At 35.0% G+C, this 21,246-nt stretch overlaps 1 protein-coding gene across 3 annotated transcripts in view; it reads right to left on the bottom strand.

Annotated features, from left to right (window-relative positions):
• Nucleotides 1-21,246, bottom strand: part of LOC132201301 (LIM/homeobox protein Awh) — a 43,185-nt gene that overhangs the window by 21,183 nt on the left and 756 nt on the right. For all 3 annotated transcript variants that reach the window (XM_059627355.1, XM_059627357.1, XM_059627356.1), the window contains exon 2: nucleotides 4,134-4,342. In XM_059627355.1, coding sequence (XP_059483338.1) covers nucleotides 4,134-4,139 — 6 coding nt within the window. In that variant the 5' untranslated portion in view covers nucleotides 4,140-4,342. The remainder of the gene's footprint in view (nucleotides 1-4,133; nucleotides 4,343-21,246) is intronic.

The raw sequence follows: 21,246 nt of genomic DNA, 5'->3' as shown, positions 1-21,246 counted from the left end.
TTCTGTCAAAAATTATAGTGAGAGAGAAAAGATTACTAATTTAGGCTCTAATTTCCGCTAATTTTATTGTAAAAATAAACAGATCTGCAGAAAAAAGCGGAAAAAAGAAATCAATTAAACATGCCAAGAAGCCAAATGTTCCATTTTATGTTACCTAATTTTTAAAGTTAGGTGATTATTTTATTAAAAAAAAAAAAATGTAGTATCTAAGCTCTTTGTAAAGCTAATTAGAGACACCTTATAAAAGTTTCAAAAAATAAAGAAAATTAAGGTAACAAAAATCATATTTTGTCATCATTAATATTGTTGTCTGATATTAAAATTGGAAATCTGGTTTTTTTGTTCTTAAATAAATAAAATTATTTAAATTTTAAAATTATATTTAATTGAATAAATCGTGTATAGATCATTTAATTGAATAGAGCTTCACAGTGTGCAACTGCAGGCAATAAATGGAGCTGAAAAACCATATTATGTGGAAATTGTTAAAATCATCAAAATCTTCCCGACGTTCTTTCGTTTTCCTTGGATTATTTTTTACTGGAAATTGCGTTAATTGTACAATAAATATCTTTTCAAAATCATTCAAAATTATTTTTTACATGAGCAATAAATTAGTTTACACTGATCATTAATTATTAATATTTTACAAGCATTGTCTATAAAAAAAATCATTTTGAAAATCAGATTTATTATTTTCTATGCGCACTTGAACAAATAATATATCTATCGGACATAGACTGAAAATATGTAGATAATATTATAATGTATTTCGTTTTAGGCTGCGCGGGGAATCGACGCCGTAAGTTGTGCCTCTTTATGGCATCAGGTGACTGCTTTATCTCATCAGGTAATTGCTGCTTGTCGGGCTCGAATAAAAGTGTTTTGGTGCGTGTAACTGCGCGCGAGGCCTCCCCTGCTGCCCGCCCGACTCTTTTTTATGGACTATCGGCCCGGCAGCGCGTCTCAATCTGGTCCGCGGGGGATCAGGTACTTAGCACTTTTTGAGCCGGGTTGCGCCCAAATTTACGACAACCCTTTTAATTACCCACCGGACCCCCATAATTTAATAAAAATTCATTTTTCCTGCCCGATCGACCAGCGACAGAGACGCTGTCGCGAATTTTTAATATGCTTCGGCCACTTCTCTCCGTATAATAACTTATGCGCTTAATATGATCGTGAAAATGCACATAAAAAATCCGCGATGCTTTTTCGGCTCTTGTGTGATCGCTGCGCCAATGTATTTATTTAAAAAGCCATTAAAACTTGGGATGGCCAGATATTTTTGTAGGCAGAGAAGAGAGTGGGAAATAATTTACTAGCAATAAAAATGAAACAAGTTAGTATTTTGTGTAGAGTAATTTTCTGAGTTTAAAACGCTTTAATAATTCGCTTTAAGGAGCAAATTTATTGATTGAAATTTAAAATTAAACAATGAGGTGATATTTTTATATCAAGGTTTTTCCAAACTGTAAATTAAAATTAGTTCATGCAAAAAAGAAAAGACTGGAGAGGCCGAAAGTGAAAAAGAGGGGCCTTTTGTTGAAAATAAATACATTTTTTTTAATTAAAAGCTGCAGATATAACACCTTATTTTACCACTTTCGGCCGCATTCAGCATTGCACAAGCCAGTTATTTAATATAAATTTTTAATAAAATACCCTCAGGGAGGACAATCTTGTTTTTCACCTCAAAACGTGTAAGTACCTGAGTACAAATATCTGCTTAAAAGGCAAATTTTTTGTTTTAAACATGAAAATGAAATAAGTTAATTATAAGTGTAAGATTATAATATAAAGTAACTCTAGAAAGCTTTAGCTTATAATAATAATTAAGGCTATCGGCTGCTTTAATTTTGATATCTTAACCTCCTTTAATTTGGCCACAAAGCATCAAAACTTCAATTTGTAAAAGTAACACTATTCAATGAAGCTTCAATCATTTTTCTGCAGTAAAGTCGTAAATTTGTAATCATGTTCCAATTCAATGGGTAGATTTAGATGTTTCCCTTTTTGATATCAAAAGTTATGCAACGTGCGCCGCAGAGAAGCTCAACACAAAGCCTAAGGGCATTAAATTCAAGGGGTTTTATTGCAAATAACTGATAATATTTTAATTAAAAAAAATTTCCAGTTTAAATAAAATGATTAATATATTTTTTCTATATAGTTGAAATGTATTTATAACACTTTCAATTTTTAACTCTTCAAAATCTTAAGTAAGTATCCTAATTTTGAATCAAACAAAGCTCTTTGATTAAATTTTTTCTGCACGCGTTTGGTATATTTATTTTTATTTTTTTGCGAACGGGAAACATATATAAACGCATGATATAAAGGAAGAGAAATAGTTTCCTATTACTATGTGATTTTTGTCCAAATCTCATCCAATATGGCATGGAAGTGGATAGGCGTTGCGATATATTATGGTGCCACTGCTGCTTTATTTATTTATTTATACATTTTCCGATTTGAAATATTTGGTGATCACTGTGGTGCAGATAAAGGGAGAAAAGAAATTCGTGAGCGGATCTCCGAAGCAGCCATGCAGGAATCAATAATAAAGCATGACACACCACAATAAATACAAATACACATTTCCCAGCATCATCGCATCATCATCTGCCGCCGCCACTGACTGATTTTATATTTTATTATTATTAGTCGAGCCGTCGACCTGCTATAAAAACAATCGTCGCTTTTTCACCAGCAGCCATCTTCTATTTTTCCAACGCGAATCGCGCGCGCGTATTTAACCCTTCTCTCCTTTTTTTTTATTTGAATTTCAAGAGCTTCCGTTTTTTGTTTATCTGCTGTGCAGGGATACGCCGCAGCGATCGCGGATCCTATCAAAATAAAGACCAACTGAACACAAAGCGCACGCCTATCAAAGAGTCACTCGTCTGAGTGCTGCTTATTATTCTAATGTGTTTTCTTATTCCGATCCGATTCAAAAGAGCGGGCGTTTTCTCTGCTTTGTTTGCGCCAAGAGCTCTTGGGAAAATGACAACAAGCTCGATGCCACAAGAAAAGCGTTTTTCAATAGTGTGTGTGCTTTTTTGAAGTAAAATAACATTTATATATCTGACGCGCACGTCAGCAAAAGATTAAAATATAGCGCCGCATTTTAAGACTCTTATCAACCTTCTTTTACACAAAAGAACAATCTGAAGGGTTTGATATTAAAAAATTGATAGAATTTTGCTGTTTTAGAAAACAAATTGAATAAAATAATTGAAGCGATAATTTTATTCATAATTACGTGGATTTAATTATTTTAGTTTCCATTTTTATATCATTAATATTAATAATCATGGTGCACCACATCTATAAAAATTTTCTGGAAATCAAATGAAAAGCACCAGAGAAAATAAAAGAGCGCAAATCAGTAAAGAAATTATTTTAATGAAAATTTCATTCTCATTGGTAAGTTTCTTCATTTAATCTCCTTTGCTCATCCCTTTCCTCTATAAATTTTGATTATTAAATTATATACAGAACATTAAAATCTTCGGTTCTGATTTCTTGACAACAGAGAGGTCAGAATGCATGAATTAGCCAAAACCATGAATCACATCGGCTACAAAACGGCATCATTTTGATTTTTATAAGTGGTTGATTTCTGCTTGTATACGATCATCGAAATGAAATTGTTGTGTGATTGATATTTGAAATTGGTTTCAATGTCAATGTATAGCAATATAATTTACCTTAAAATAAGTTAAATATATAATCTTGAAAAATATAAGATGGTTCTTATTTAGGAATTTGCTAATGTTTCTATCCTAAAAATTGGGCAAGTAAAAATGCTTAAAATTTTGCCTAATAATTAATCTTATTACTGTTTCAAGTCACTTGAGAAAATATGCAAATTTTATTTTAATAGCAATATTATAATGAAATATTCGTCAAACATACAGAAATTTTTATAGTATATTTAAATGCCACGTTGTTAAATTATTACAATTCTGCGCTAATCTAGATTTTTAAATTTGGTTTTAATTATAAGTGAGACATGATAAAACTGCCAGTTTGAACATTTTGTTTAGGGTGAATAAAATATCGCGAAGAAACCAAATAAAACTTTTCGATTATGCAGAAAAACTATGTTTGGGAAAATAGTTTCCTACCTTCATGTCCTTGCTCCACGTGGAATCGAATCCTCGGACACGCGGCCTGCTGAGGCTCGCGGCTCCACAGTGCGAGTACGACTAGTGCTGCAGACGATGGTGCTGTGCGGCCGCAAGACTCCGCCTCTAAAAATGGTCCAGCGCGCGAGGAGGAGCCAGTCGGGTCCTCCGCCTGCCCTGCGCTCCATTCAGCGCCGCCGCCGCTGCCCCTAAAGATGAACAGAAAAAATAAATGTAAAAAGGATTGAGCGGCACATTGAGTCGCGAGAGCAAACAAAAGGTACGAAAACACGCGATAGAACGAAACAATGGAAACGATAGAAATACACACCGAGTCGGCCACTTTTTGTAGTGCGCGGCTGATCAGCACTACGAACGAGCCCTCCAGAGAGAGGGATAGAAAAGCAGCTCGCCTCGCGTGAGTTACGCGCCTCGAATTTTAACGAGGGCTCAGATAAAGTATTGAAATCTTTTTGCTTTGCAAAACATGCAGCGTCGGAAGAAATTGAATAGCATCAAAATAGATTTTCAGCTCAAAATACTAAATCTAATTTTTCATCTAAAAGTTCTCAACATGCTATACAAGACTTATAAAAAACCATATGAATTGTCAGAGTTGCTAGCAGAGGAATGTTTAGAACGACAGCGGTTTTATTGTTCAACATTAAAAAGACTTTTCAAGAAACAGGACAAAGCCTTATTTTGTTAATTGAACTACTTTATTATTTTATTTTAGGTTGATTTGGAACAGTTTTAGTTCCACGCGAAATTGATTAATGAGTAAGGCTACACAATTTTCAATTAAGATGCTCAAATCTAGCGGACTTACTAAAATTAAAAATTGAATATAATTTGGCGTCAAACAATTAATTGCAATTATTAAAAGTTAAAATTTTAAAATGACATAAAAAAACAATAAAAGACGCTATTATTTTTGTTCTAATCCCTTAAAAAATGCTCATCTTTTCGAAATATTTTCCATTAATTTAGAAATATCTACTATGCAGGATCAAATATGCCAAAAAGGTTTAAAGAAAAGTTTGAATTATAAATATTGAAACCTAAAAATAATTGATTCGCGTTTCTTAAATTGAATTTAGGATGATTATAAATGTGTTCCATATAATGTTTCACACTGATTCATATATCTTCTCGATTTGAAAGGGTTCAACTTCTGTTATAACAAAACAGATATCCAATACAGTCAACCCCTCTGCTTTTCGTGAATGCGTTGAACGGATTTTGCACCTGACAGCGATGAGAACGAAAACACGGCGCAAGAAATGCCACCAGTGAGAAAAGCAAAAGTCCCACGAGACGCACGAGCGGTCTAATCTCATCAGCCATTCACAAATGGTTCGGCGCCGCGGCGACTGCAGCTTTCAGAGCCACTCGGAGGGAAGTAATCCTGTGGTGAAAAGTGCATTGTCCGCGAGCAGTGGGCGCGATCCCCTAGCGAAGGCACACATTATTACCTGGCCTTTTTCGACACACATCCGCGCACTTTGACTTTCTGTATTGAAGAAAAAGACACATTTATTTTTCTTGGTATTCGGCCAAAGATCGAGCGTCACGCGTTTTATAAAACGCGCAGCAGAAAAGGGAACGTTTTCCTTTTTTTCCTATTGACCCGTCGTGAATAAGAAAAAGTGAGCGCAGCTTTTGTACCAAAATGACGCACAAAAGAATCCCATAAGGACCGGCGCTGTGCATGAGACGCGCACTGTTTGCTTTTCTGTGTGCATTTCTGTGCATAGTGTGCATCTATTTTCCCGTTAAAGGTGCAAAGTTGGTAATTTTTTCTATTGAAATCCCAAGTAAAATTTTAAAGCTTTGTAATCAAAGGTTAATATAATTTACATCACGCAGTTTTGTGCAAAAATATAACAACACTAAAATGGCTCATAACAATTATTATTTTTGTTAAATGCTAATATGATTATAGACAAAAACAACATTTACAAAATTATAGCAAATTTTTTCACATTTAACTTTGAATTATCATAGGTATAATTTAATTAGAAAGATATTTCTGATTGATTTTATATGGTTTCATTTTTACATCCAGTTAGATAAATACAAAAATTTTCTAACAACTAATCCCTCTAGCTAAGTTTCATAAAAAAAGAGGATTTGCCACTAAATAATAATAAGTTATGACAAATTTTGTCGAATCATAATGGACTTCAAATAAAGAAGCATTTAAATGTATAATAATTATTATTATTTCAACTTAATTGTATTTACCTGTATTTATGATAATAAAATAATTATTTAAAAAATATATTAATGCTAATTTTTTTACTAGATTTTATATTTAATGATCGTTTTTGGAATCAGTTTTTGGAGAGAGGAGCAAGAAGATTAAGCTGCCGAATGTAATTTTGGCATTAGGACATACGTCGGTGGGCCGTGAAATAATCGACCGCTGGCGCGGGGGCTGCTCTTTATAATATATCGCTCTGTAATGTGGGATCCGCCTCAGGCCGCAACTTATATTGCACCATAATAGTGTCACGGGCCTGGAAGTAATCGCCGCGTAAACTGCCACGCGCGGCAATTCAAAATCATTCGACTCTGCTGCTGGGAACTTGTTCAAAAGGGAGTCGAGAACTCCTCACACATCTCACACATAGATATAGTCAATGGGAAAATAAAATTTCCCTGAAGGCTTAATTATTAATTGCCAAATTTTATAATATTTTGTTATATCTTACCGTATATAAGTTGGAAGAAAATAAAATCAATTTGAAAATGAATGTAGATTTTGGATAATAAGTATATTATTATATATTATTTATAAAATTGTATTCATGTTGTACAGTGTTTAATAAATTTCTGATGATAAAATTGTATTGCAAAATTACCAAACTAATTTCTTCATTATAATTGTTATCATACTAAAAATTATTCATATTTTTGAAATACTTTTCATAATTATACAAAGTTGCCCTCCTCAGAAGTAGAGTATTTTGACCTGCAGCCCGCATATAGGGGGGCACTGGAGAGAAATGTGCTAGGGAGCAGCTTGCTGCGTTTCAGCCCATTATGCTGATACTATATTACCCCCAAATAGACTCCCCGAAACGATTTTCATGAGGTCGCCTCCAAATCGGACACGGCAGGACAATTTTAAAAGGAGAGCCATATATCAAGTGGTGGAAAAGAGCGCGCAGCGGGGGTGGCTTCGTACCTGCGCGCTCTTGTCAATGCCCTGAGACCCTCTGCTGCGTCCCAGGCAAAAACAGCTGCTGCTGAAGGAGCAGATAAAAAGTCAATCATGTTTGCAGCTCCTCCAAATGCTAGTTTATTTGTTATTATATACATTGATATTTTTCACAAGCTGCAAAGCTGCTTTTCAGCAATTGTGAACCGCGATTATAAATGGGTTCGACCTGGCGTGTTTGAGGAGTGGCGGACAAATGGTCCGAAAAGGTCCCTCTCGTTTTGAGTGATTTGACAATTTGTTTTTTACTTCATTTATTTTCGTCATATATGGGAAACGATTGGAAGAAATTGAAAAGGACGAAGCAGGATAATTTTTCTTATACTCACGTTTTTATGAGGATGCTAAGAACAAAAACCTTGAAGTCTTGATCAAGATTATCTACGCAAATGAAGCAATTAATATAAAACAGACTGATGGAACAAGGAACATTTAAAAAAAATTATAATTTTTGTGACAAATTTATTTACATAGGCAATATATCTGCTAATACGTGCAACATGGACTGACCCCTGTGAAAAATTTAAAAACATAAGCAAAACTTCAATACTAATTTTTTTGTGCGATTAGAAACATTAAATTTTCCCGTGCCTATATATTCTAACAATAAGAGACAAATAATTGATGATTTTTAATTTTTATTCTTTTCGTGTTTTTAACATGAATCTCATACTAATTGATTGTTGCAATTTGTCACATTCCCAACAAAAACACTCGGGTCTGTCAGTGCATTTAACAAATCAATTCCCCTGAGAAAAGCAAGTTGCGATAATTTTGTAGCTCTCTATCCAAATAACAGCACGGCGTAAAGTTGGGTGCGTTTATCCAAATGCACCCCGTGGGAGGGTGTTGTCATGCATAATGACGAGTAATTGACGCCCCCACAGCCTCCCTTTGATTGCACCCTCATGCATGCATCTCAAAGCGACGCTTTGTTGCGACAAAATAATCGCCCCTGCGCTCGCGATGCAACACCGAATAATAATTCGGCGGGGAATAACAATTGAATATATTTCCTGCTGAATCCTACACATATTCAGTGAAAAAAGAGTGCATCGTTTTTTTCTCATCATGTCCGCACTAACATGCTAAAATAATTATGCGTCGTTTATATTCATAAAATATAATATAGTTTTTACTTTTTCTTCAATTTTTTATTTAATATGGATAAGCTGAAATTAAAAATTATGGAATGGATGATTTGAAATTAATTAATTAATAAGTTAAAACATCAACTGATAACTGATTTAATAAAATAGGTGTATGAAAAAGGTTTTGCATCAAATTTCAATTCATTTTAATTGTTTAATTGCTATAAAAATTATTGCCGAAAATTGATATTATAAGTGAATTAATGTAATTTTGATTTCAAGTGTAAACATATATAAGAATTTTTTTTAAATTTTAAGCAGAAATTCAAACTTATCTTTTGTTTTACTTGGGTTTGATGGACTAGCCGAAAGATTAATGATTAATAAAGCCCTCTGAACCGCTTAAAAAAATTTTATCATTTAAAATGGTCTAAAAAATAAAAATTTCAGTTTGCATTTTTTTTTAGTGTTACAAGTTGTTTTTTCAAAAGTGATTTTTTTTATTTTAAATACAATTTTTACATTGTGCTAAACTGGTGGTGTGGAAATTTTCACAACACCGCATAGCTTCTTGTGAATTTGTGATGTGAAATTTATGAGCTGTTATTCAAAATGCAAAACGGCGGCACTCTTTTAAAAAGACACCGCGACGATAATAAATATTAAAACGGGGAATAAACGCGGTGTGAGCGTGTTTTATTTTATTAAAAATTTATATGTGTAGATCAATAAATAAGAAAAGCGGCTTGATTTACGTACAAATGTACAAGAGTTGTGTCGAGGTGAAAGAATCGACGCTGCTGCTGCTGCATTTGCGCGCGAGGCGGCGGCGGAGTTTTATGCCTTTGATGGATGTGCCGGGCATTGTGTGTTGAGAGAGAGAAAAACAGCCTCTCTCTCTCTCTTTCTCTCTTTAAATATGAAAAGGCCGCTTGACCTCCGCTCCTCTCTTAAGAGAGGCGACAGTGTATGCGGCGGCCGCCTCTAAAAAATAATAAATTCAAACACATAATATCACTCTTTATGAGACTACATCGTTCGAACCCCGCTGCGGCTGCTCCCCCTAGCTCGGATCACAATTTTCGCCTTTTCTATACGAGAAGTACGCCCCGCCGCACCGGCCATTAACTGAAAAGGACCAAAACATGTATATTTATGTGCCTCTTTGCATGGCCTGAACCTCCGAAAAGACCCAAAGTTTTATACAAATTGAGTTATTCCCTTGTTTTTTAACGTTTGTGATAAAATTTTATAGGTCTGATGCGCGGTATGGGTACCTCAATTTTATAATCTTGTGTTTAAAAATAAAAGTGCTGGTCTTTTTCATAAAATTATTTGCAATATTAATGTCAATCCCGGGGCTCACTTGCAAATTCTGTCCTATTCCTTAGATTATATGTGTATAAAAATCATAAAAATATATCGACAGATCACAGAATGCTTTTATTTATTTTTTTTCTCCAAATTTTGAATATTCTTTTAAATTTTTACAAATCGGTTTTTTCCATATTTGTAAATTGATTTTTTGTTTACATCCAAGACAATTTTTTTTTTATTGGCCTGTACCGTGTGCCCTTTTTCGAGCTTGTGTCTCTTTTGAAATCCCTTGTGAATCCCTTTCTCCTCATTTATTTCCATTTCAATTTTTTTTTTTTTATTGATAAGAGAGTAGAATAATAAATAAATAATTCAACAAATATCATCTGCAACACTTTAATGCGGCACAAATCTTTCATTCTGCGTAATCAAAACGTTGTTAATAACACTCCTATTTTCCTGAACACACCTTTCCTTATTGATTTTACAATTAATGACCGATTTCTAAAGCATTATACAAGGAAATATCAGAACTTACTCATCTCTTTGATATTTGTTAATGCAATTTTCACCTTGCTATTTACTTTCTGGAGGAATAATAGGCTTGAAATATTTCGTAATTTAAAATTCATTAAGATAAGAAGATTGCTACAAACGTAATATTGATTGACAAACACATCGGAGAAAATGAATGTTGATCGTGATTACCTAAAAGAAATATATTTTCCCCTAAAAAAATCTCCAGTTTTTGTGTTGCATGTTATAAGAATTTGCGTGGAGCACACTTATGTCTGTGTGTCAACGTCAACATATTCAAATTTTGCTGCAAAGTTTCCACGACAAGAGAGCGACGCAGATTGTTTTATTTGCTTTGCTCTGAACAAAGTTCAGCAGCGAGAGGCTCAGCGTGAGATCTGTGCATGTTATTGTTTGCCGTCGCGCTCTTCTCGGTAGCTCTGCTACTTTATTGATGCAACTGCTCGCTGCCAGTTCTCGCACAATCAGCGGACAACGCAGAGAGACACGCCTTTGCAACTTCTGTCGCCATGGAAACCTCAAAAGCCCCGCTGCAAAATCTCGATTTGTGATGTTGCTCTCGGCTTTTGCCACGTCTCTCTCGGCTTTCCAGTTTGTTTTCATCAGCGCCAACATACGCTTTTTTTGCTCAAAATGCAATGCACTTTTTTTAGGAATTATATTACATTCAAATCCAACGTATCTTCATAGCATTGTTTAGATTGCATCGCGTTGTTCAACCGGACGACCAACTATTATAATATAAAATTAGATAATATGTATGAGTAAAGGAAAAAAAATATTCACATAATTTAAGAAAAGTTTCGATGATAATATCCTATTATTCAGATTTTAAATTAGCTGAATTTCAAAAAAGGAGGCCAGACGGAATTTGATTATCTTTATATCTTATAATAACTTATTTGCGCCTTATTCATTTTTTTGTTGAGCTATGAAATTTTGTTTTGATAAATACCAATTATTATAATTAAATTATTTTTTATGTTTTCAACCAACGTTTCACAAATTAGACGTCATTGAATTTTAATTTTATTCAGAAGGTATATTTCAGTCTTATCAACAGAATCTCTTTTAGTTCTAGGAAATTAATGGTGAAAAATTATGGTTATATTATAATTGCACTTCTTGTTAGTCATATAACTCATAAGCTAAAATCTCTGTTTTTAAAAAAATGATTCATGTTCAACGTAAAGAGCATGAGAGAAAATCAAAACTTCAACAACCCCTGAAAATTGCGTACAAAAAGAAAGAGTAAAGCACCAGGATAGTTGCTACAATAGCCGCGTCCATCTCAAGGGTGTTTTAGGGATTCGCTAGCAGAGCTGAAAAGCCCTCTCTGCGCTCATCTCGCTCTCTTTTTCCACTTGTGTCGCGATGAAGAAGTAGAGCATTTACAATCACGGTCTCTTCTCTGTGGCGGCGGCGACAACCCCGCGGCGAAAATTACAGTGCGCGGCACACAGAAGAGCCTCTCGCTGATTACAGGCTTTGACACTGCGCGCTGATCACATAATTGCACCTCCATGATACACGCGATCATCATCTCAAAGCTTATACGTATTTCGAAAACGCGAGAGCAGATTGATGGGCCGTCGACGCCGGGGAGAGACAAATTTTGATTCCTGTGCAGGCGCACAAAGCAGCTCGTCAGGTGAAAATAATGTCAGATCCAAATTTTATTCATCAGCTCATTTGAAAATTAGGTTTATATACATGTTTTCTATACATACTCTTGTTGATCACAAATTTTGGCAAAACCTTGGCTATTCAAGAAGATTTTTGCACTTTTTACTTTTCATCTTTTATTTTTATTAAACACCACATTAAGTGTTAAGTGTCAACTATTTGTTGCTAGAATGCTTATAGTTTATAATGATGTAATTAATATCAAATTGAATGATGAAAGTTAATTTCATTTAAAAAAAAAAACTATAACTTATTATATATTTAAAAGTAAAAATATAATAAGGCTTCAAAATGAAATTTAAAAGGGCTTATAAAGTTTTTGATTTTATATATAGTAAATTTTTTAAGCTTCACTCAATCTTAGGAATTTCTTTTTAAATACTTTTTTATTGACCGGCAACACAACAAAAATAAAATTGAAATTTACACAATAAAAAGAACACCATTAATATAATTAGAATAAAAATAACATTGGATAATTAAAACAATAAGGTATGTATTGTTATTTTCATAATTTTTATATCTTTTCTACAACATAAAATATAAACTGTAAATCAAAATACGAGTAATTTGTATTATTTAGAGTTGTGTGTTTTGACAGAGCGAGTCAAAAGGGAGGAGGCGCGGGCGGCGCTCGCACACGTGCTCGCCGCACCACACGCCCGCTAATTTTGCGGAGCGGCACGCGGCGGCCCTCGCTTGCGCCGCGATTCAATCAAATCTAATTTAATGACCCCCAGCCGACCGCTATTTTATTCATCGCAGCGATAATTGCGCAGTGTGTTTTATTGTCGCGCCGCGCACGTGGTTTGCTTCATGCATGCAGGTGCACTTTTGCTCCAATTAAGTTGTCACAACTCTTTTGCCATGCGATATAAAAAAGATGGGGTGTAAAAAACTGTGCTGGCAGACGGGGCGTGCTGTGTTTTGTGTTTGTTGACAGATTTGATTAGCAGACAGACGTCAAAACCCAAGCGGCGGGGGCGGCACTCAATTATTTTTCACGAGCTTGACATGAAAATAATTTTTTTTATTCATGAAAAAGTCTCCCAATAGACTTATAATTTAATCTTCTATCTTCTTTGTCGAGCAGTGTTCAAGAAAAAATTTAGATTTTGAAGTAATTTATCAACTTAATTTTCAAGTAGATTGATCTCCACAATTTTTATTTTCTGGCAGCACTTTAACAAAAACTCAGGGAAAAAATTATCCTTTTTTTTTGTAAAGGATTTTATTTAACAACTATTCTAGCTATTATTTGATTTTATACAATATGGCCAGAGGGTATACGCAAAAAAAGTTTTGGCAACTTATTGTAAATAGAAGCTAAAAATATTCTATATAATATTTTGACACAATATGGTACTCATTCAATGGAATTCTGAATAAAGCTATAAAAATTTGCAGTTTCGCCAAAAGTGGAAATATGCTATTTTTATTTTATTTTTCTACAATCAAAGATTGAATTATGCAAGACAACTTGAAACTCATGTGCACATTTAATGTATCGTTGAATATTAGTTAATATATTAGTCTCCCGTGTAAAAAAAATCTTGAAAGAAAGTATGTGAAAAATTAACATACTCAAATAATTTTAATATCATTTTTTTTTTTTTACAAAAAGGAGAATATTTGCGCACTTCTTCATCAGAGCTAAGAATTTTCCATAAAAATAAAGAAAAATTAAAATATTTTTGAAAATCACAGCAACGCTGCATAATTATAATTACAGAGGTAAATTTAATTTTCAAAGCTGCTCCTCACAATTTTTTTTTTATCAAACATAAACGATCATTTTTCAAAACATCTTCCGCATCAAAAAGTCAAGATCGCTTATCTCGCACGGAATTGTCTTAATTTGCTTCTATTATATTCTCGTCGGCTGCAGAGTGAATTTTCCGTGGTGATCAGACAATCAATAAATCTCAGTCAGTCACACCGCACGTTCGAGTTGAAACTCACGATCGGCGGCGGCGGCCATTATTGGTGAAAGAAATTGAAAAATCCGAGAGAGTGTCTTTCTCGTTCGCACGTCAATGCATGTCGAGCGAGTAAATAAATATCAATATACCGATATCTCACACATTGTGATGTAAAAGCACATTGGGTTTTATCATTCGGCCGACATTGTTCGATTACGGTCCGCTCTCTCTCTCTCCGCGCTCGGAGATCGGCGAGCCAAAGCACAATGAGTGATAATCAAGGTATCATTGTGTGTGAAAAGCATCGCCACAATGCCACATCTCAATCCGACACCAATCGAGGGCAACTTGTGAGGCAAAGTCCGAACAGGGCTGCTTTTGGCAGTTGACCTTTAACCTTTAACATTACAAAAAGTAATTTTTGAAGAAATTCTATAATAAAAAGTAAAGATGAAAGACTAATTAATACTTCCCTACGAAAGAGAAGGTTTTGTTAATTAAATGGATTTAAAATATTTAATTTTCTTCTACATTTTTATATTCTCTATAATTTACAACAAATGAAAAAAAAATTAATTGGACCTATGTAATTTTGTATTTACGAATATGACTGTCTCTTTAGATGTACTTTTCTCTGTGTCGATTATTTATTTCCACGGTTGAATGAGAGAATCGTCAGAATTATTGTGCCGCTGGTGAAGTGAATAATTTGCGCGATTAGCAACTCTGCGGGGATGATGACGGTTGTAATATGCTGGTGGCTGCACGGGCGGGGGATGAACAGATGCGCGAGTAAAGGGATTTGTCTCTCTGTCTCGCTCTCTCGCAACACAAGAGGATTATTTCGGGCTTGCCATAGCAGGTTCATCTCAATAACAATCGGACGTGTCGCCGCTGCCATTGTGCTCAGAGCCGCAAATCTCAAATAGACAGAAAGATATCTCTGTCGGTCTGTCGAGGTTCATTCACACACATATAATTCCTTTTGCTTATGATATTTATATAATCACAAATGAAATCAGCCTGCACTTTTGCTCAGTTCGTCGCCGAAAATCAGTTCCAATTGATTGTTCAAAAGTTAAAACTTTCCTCTTTTAAGAAAATAAAATAAAATTGATTTTTTACCTTATTCTAGGGAAATGTTAATTGAGTTTTTGTCTCTTATTGTATTTCATTAAATCAACTGAAACTAGAAAAAATTAATGCAGACAAAATTTAAAAATGAAATTAAAAATACAATACAAAGAAATTTAATCTGGTTTAATCATTAAATCAACAATCAAGCAAACTTTTAAAAATTCAATTTCAATTTATTTTTGTCAAAATTTCCTTTACAATAATTCTCCTTTTCGTCCGTTTGCACTATTTTTTTTTCAAAAATCTTTACTTTTGCTGTAAATTGCTTCAATAATTGTTTAACTTATTTTTTGATCAAAATATACATTTCTATAGATCAAGCAATGCTCCCAGAAAAAAATATGAGCTAATTATTGTGCGTGATTATTAATACCAACTTTTTCTCCAGCTTCTCTCAATTAAATTTAAAAGAAAAAAATAAGTTATATTCTTCACTGGCGAATTTTTGCACTTGCACTTACTTAATCAAATTCTCATTTCTGCGTCGTATTCTTTTCCATTTAAATTCACAATTGCACTTTGAGATACGCATGCATGAAGTGCAAAAAAAAAACACGCTTTTATAATATTTCGTGGCGTCGTATCAGGAGCCACGCCGCTCGGCGTCATGAGCCAGCAAAACAAACAGAGGCTGCAACCCTTTGGCACTTAGGCGTCTCGCCGCCTTCATTAGCGCTTTTGTGCCGCCCGCCGACTCCTCTCTATCGCTTTAAAGCACCGTGAAGCGTTTTGTATTATATTCGGATTCGAGTGTGTACTTTTCTCGCGCATCACGGCCAGTCCATGGCGCACAAACGCCTGGCCAATCTGGCGATGTGTGATGGAAAAGCCTTTGTCCGCACAACGGAATTCGAAGCCACGATGATCAGCACTTATCTATACTCAAACATTAGAAAAATGTTCCAATTAAAATTTTTCGGATGCCAACCGCTTGAAAATTTGGAAAATTTTTATGTAAAATTCAAATTCAAAATAAATTAGAGAGCCCTCAAGATTATTATTCAAGCATATTTTAGAAGTTTCAATTAATTATAGATTTTTAGTTAAATCAAGTTACTTCTTTATTTATTATTATTATTTCTTTTTTTTTTTCAAAAATATTGCCCTCCTGCGCCTTCCTGTCTTTGTATTTGTCTATTCGCCGACGAGACGGACCCACGCCAACATCATAATTAGCCCACGATTTATGGATGCAATAAACAAAGTGGGTCCTTTCCTTTATTCTTTTATTCCGTCGGCCGTAATCGTAAGTCAGTCCCGTAATAAAATATTATACATTTTAATATGATGCGCGTCGCTAGCTGGCTCATTAAGGAATCTCCATATGGCGAGCTGCATCTTATCCTCTCGGAGCGTCAGCTTTCGGACACGTTATATTGTTATTTGTTTACCTTGCGCTGCAGAAAGAGTTGTTCGTTCCACCAGACGTATATCTTTTTATTAATTGAAAAACACATAACCATTAAAAGGAATAGGCTCGTTTCACGAAATGCGTAAAAATGGTGATCAATTCATGCAAATTGATCAGCGCAATGAAAAGGTAAAGAGTAAGATGAAAAAAGATACATTTTAGCTTCAACTTTCATATTTTCGGAATTAATTAATATTTCCCTCTCATTAATTTTGTTTTATTGAGGCATCTTTCTTCTCTCTCTTAAGTGTTGAAAATTCTTCATTGGCTTAGTCATATCAAGTCTTTGCCAATATTTTTGACAATTATTGGGAAACAGTTTGAATCTTCAAACAACTGTAATTATTTTTATGAACAACAACACTGTTCATGAATCAGAAGTGAATTGTGTTTCTCGTAAATTTTTTAGTTCAAAAGTAATTTCTCCTAGAAATTTTGCACTTCAACACATTTTAGCTGTTTTCTCACACTTTTTGAAAATAATGCCATATGAAATTTTAGATCTCTTATCTTTAATCTGATATCAAAATTAAAAAAAAAAAATAAACAAAAATAAATGCTTGCTCATCAATGAAAAAAGATAACAAAATCCTTTTTCGCGTATTTTTTCCGCAACTACTGCTCTCGTCCTTGCTTGAATTTGTTATTCCGCGACTCGCAATGATGAAATGCACCCTCGACAGAAGGTGCACGCGCACGGTTCGACTCTTTCTCTCTTCCCCTTTTATTTTATTGCCGCGCTCTAATCCGCACAATGGGATTTGTGTTCGGCTGCGCGCGCTAATTTGCTCTTCAAACGGCAGCGAAAAAAGTCGGATTTGCATCTGAAATTATTATTACGAGCGATTCCTCCGCGAATCTGCCTTTGATCTGCTCGGGATATTTACATTTCGGTCGACCGAAGGAAACTGTCGCAGAGCCTATTTTCATTACATACAGTTGTGTGTGGACAGACGGTTGATCTCGCAGCAAATTCTCATAGTAGTCGGGCCCACTGGCTATAGGGTTGCTAACGGGATTAAACGTGCACTGCACCAGCCAATTTAATTTTCCGCTGGGATGGTTGGGAAAACACCATGTTATATTTGCTCCGTATCGACCGGCTGCGGTGATTCATGATCTTTGGTTTCTAGGCTATCACTCTAAACCACGTTTTTATCATTAAGAAATTATATTTAAAAAAAAAATGCAGATAAAGAAGCTTTTATGACTTAAAATTTTTCTACTTTTCCATCACATTTTAATACCAAATTATTTTTTGATTTGGTAATTTACTTGATTTTTGTGAAAATAATTAATTTTGATTTAATTCACTTTGGGATTGCTTGGCATTTTTTATTAATAGAGGAAATAATTTTATTTATTTCCATGATTTATAGCGTTAATTAAATTAGAATATGAACATAAAATTCATGGTTTAACAAAACATTATTAAAGTATCATTATTTTCACTGGCTCCACCGTTTTGAAGAAAAGAGAAGCTCACAATTAAGAATTGTATCTTCAAAATTATGCAACAACATTTTTTGATAATTATTATAAAATTTGTCTTAGAAAATTTATGTGATAGTAAAATATTAAATTAAGCGGTTCCTGTTAATTTGAATTTTTTTTAACTACTAACATTTTTTTATCTTCTCAATTTTTGGGAGTTTTGAATGAATGAAACTGAATAATATACTTTTAATGCTATGATATTATTTCCCCCGTCTATTGGAAAACTAGTAGTAATTTTAAGAAAAGAACAAAATTTATTTTGTCCTTTTCATTATTGATTAGAAATATTAGTTGGAATTTTCCAGTGTTAACCTCAATAATATAGAAACAGCCATTCAAAGTAAAAAAGAGGGACGATTTTCTGCAATTTTGAATGCACACACTCGAGTGCATTTTCCGATCGAAGTAATTGCATAATGATAAGGAGTGTGCTTTCCGATTAATCCGGCGCCGTTCGCGTTTGCCGGCGTCACCGTTCGCGGAGGAGTTTTGCAGCGGTGCTCGTTCTCTCTTTCCAAATCGAATTAACTCGGTCGGCTGGCAAAGCACGCTTCAATTGCTCGCAAGCAAACTCGATTTGCGATCGCGAGGAATTTCCAAGCCTGCTGCTGCTGCTCGGTACATACAGATCTCGTACAACGTCTCACAGGAGATGAAAAGTTGAGCTCGACGAGAGAGAGAGAGAGAAAATAAAAATTTCTCCTTTTTATATATATAGCGGCGGGGCCAGATGAAAATATACAGCTGGAGAGGAAAAAGGAAAGAAAAAAAGCGAAGCAGAGAAGCAGGAAGGAGAATTTTATTTGTGAAGAATCAGCATAATCCAAAGGAGGAATAAAAAGACGTCAAGAGAGAAAAAGGAAAAAAAAGACGCCTTTTCTTTCTTGCTCTGGAAGAAGAAGAAGAAGCAACGCGAATTAGATCTGCATCTTTTTAAATAATATTCATTAGGGCGGCACAACTGCTCTCTTTCGCCTCCCTTCTTTTCCGTCGGGAATTATTTTCCGTTCCGCGAGAGCACCTCGCTCTCTCTTTCGAATTTCCAGCGCCGTGTATATTTTTCCAATTTAATTTCCAGAGCAGTCAGTTAGTTAGCGCGCTCGCCACGTTCGTTTTTATTCATTATGCACGAATGTACGTTCAGTGATTTTATTCTTTGAAGCAGGGCTCATTAGTCGAGTATGGACGGTAATCAGGTTATAGCGCCGGTGCCTCGCTCGCCAGCTTTATTCGTATTCAAACAGCGCCGGGGGAACAAAAGTATCCTCCACTCGCAGATACACACACAGGGGATTAAACAAAAGCGGCGGAGGAAAAAGGAGCCGTCGAATCGATGCGTTTGTGTGCATGGCCGCTGCCTCTCTCTCTGCTCCGGGCTGTTTGTGCCCGTGTTATTGGCGGATAACTCGATTTGCGTCACAGGATACATGTGTGTGTGTTTCCCTTGCTGCAGGACGGGAAATTCTCTCATGCAACGCGCAAACGAACAATGCTCGCCGCTGAATAGGCAACCTGCTCGACAGACGTGTCCAGCAAAATGCCTAGACCGCACCGCATGCAATTCTGCGCGACACCCCCGCTAATTGCGTGTGCATTGAATTGGTAATGTATGGCGCTGCGAAATCCGAGACTATATTTCTCGTCAACTCAACCCAGTCTCTAAATGAAATTATGCCCATTTTGCGTTGCCAGGCCCACCAATTGCTTGATATTTCAAAAATTATTAAGCCTCTTTCTAGTTCTACCTAGTAGCGGTCACTAATTTTGGGCCGGTCTTTAACCTGACAAAATAAATTTTTTATAATTATGTTTTTTTCGAATTATTTTTAAATTTAATCATAAAACCATAGAATTTCAGTGAATCTTTTGTGAAAAATATCTCTTTAAGTTTTGGTTTAGACTCTTTGCATGTTTTGTTGGTTTTATAAATTTGGTTAAATTTTATGTGATTTTATGCAAAAATATGTAAAAGACAAAACTGTTAAATTTATTAGTAAATTTCAAGCGTGAATTTTGAATTCATAAACTTTCTAAACAAATTTCGTCTACGTTTGCAATTTATTAATTTAAGATTTCTTGCAATAAATGAGTTCTTTAAAAATTAAATTATATTTTTATGATACCTATGATGTAAAAAAAATTGTCCAATTTCTGCAAATTTAAATATTGTCGTCTCCTTTTCCTTTTCTTTCTTTATGTATTTCAAATTGTCTCAAGCGTTACATTTTCCCCGCAGTTGGGTCTCGAGACAAAGTTTTGCGGCTCAAAAGCGAGCGAGCCGCCCAGCGTCTTTCTCCTTTACAGAACGCAGTCACGTATAACTTTTGCCATCGAGAGATGATGTTTGCTCGGTCCTTACTAATTCAGTTTCCGCTTTTTTTATACATAAAAGAGAGTTGCCGGAGCAGCAGAAGCGGCGCGCAACCAAGCAAAAGTTCCTTTTCTCTGGCGCCACCCTAGTCCCTTTCCTTGTGTCTTGCGTCGTCCCCCTTTCGTCTCTCTCGCGTGATTCAATTTTCAAATCTCCCTTATTTGTTTTTCGAGACAGGAAACTTTTGCAAGAGAGGAAAAAATATTCCATCCGGACGCAGAGTGTAAGACAAGATTTGAAAAATTCTTGAGTACATTGAATATTTACCGAGACGGATAGGACAAAGATCGTCATGCTGCGTAATCCCAAAGCAAACCAAAAGTGACTCTGCACTCTTCTTCTGACAAAGAGATTGTATATAAAGATGGATAGTGCAACAATATCGGCGGCGGCGGAGCGCCTCATCACGACACAAAACAATTTATCAAACTCTGCTTATTTTTTATTTATTTTTTTTTATCGCGCTTTGTGTCATTCAGGCCCTGAGAAGCACCTTTGCCTTTGGAAATGTGGGTGGTACAAAAACCATCAATTGGCTTTTGATTTCCCCTGAGAACGAGAGAGTTGCGCAACCTGAAACGGGGGTAATTAAAAATCATTGAAGAAGCCCCTGCGAAGAGGGTTGCTTCTTTATGCCGCTGGTCAATGGGGTGGTTATTAGGGCTAATGGAATTCTGCTGATTTCCACTATTGTCACTTCCAAGACGATGAGATGTGTTTATATATAAATTATTTTAAATCAGCTGCTCGCAGCAGTTATTCATTCTGGACTAATTTGCAACACCTGTCATTTCCACGCATTTAATTACGAAGAAGAAACAAACAAACAGAGACTCCTGCAATGTTCTTTTATCGTGACATAAAATATATACACGAAAATTTTGCGTCCTGCCTGGCTGAAACGAATTAATTATTTTT

This window comes from Neocloeon triangulifer, unplaced genomic scaffold (genome assembly GCF_031216515.1).
Source record: "Neocloeon triangulifer isolate White Clay Creek 2 clone unplaced genomic scaffold, ASM3121651v1 ptg000014l, whole genome shotgun sequence".
Taxonomy (NCBI): domain Eukaryota; kingdom Metazoa; phylum Arthropoda; class Insecta; order Ephemeroptera; family Baetidae; genus Neocloeon; species Neocloeon triangulifer.
Note: the sequence above shows the minus strand (reverse complement) of the source record. Positions and strands in the feature narration are given on the sequence as shown.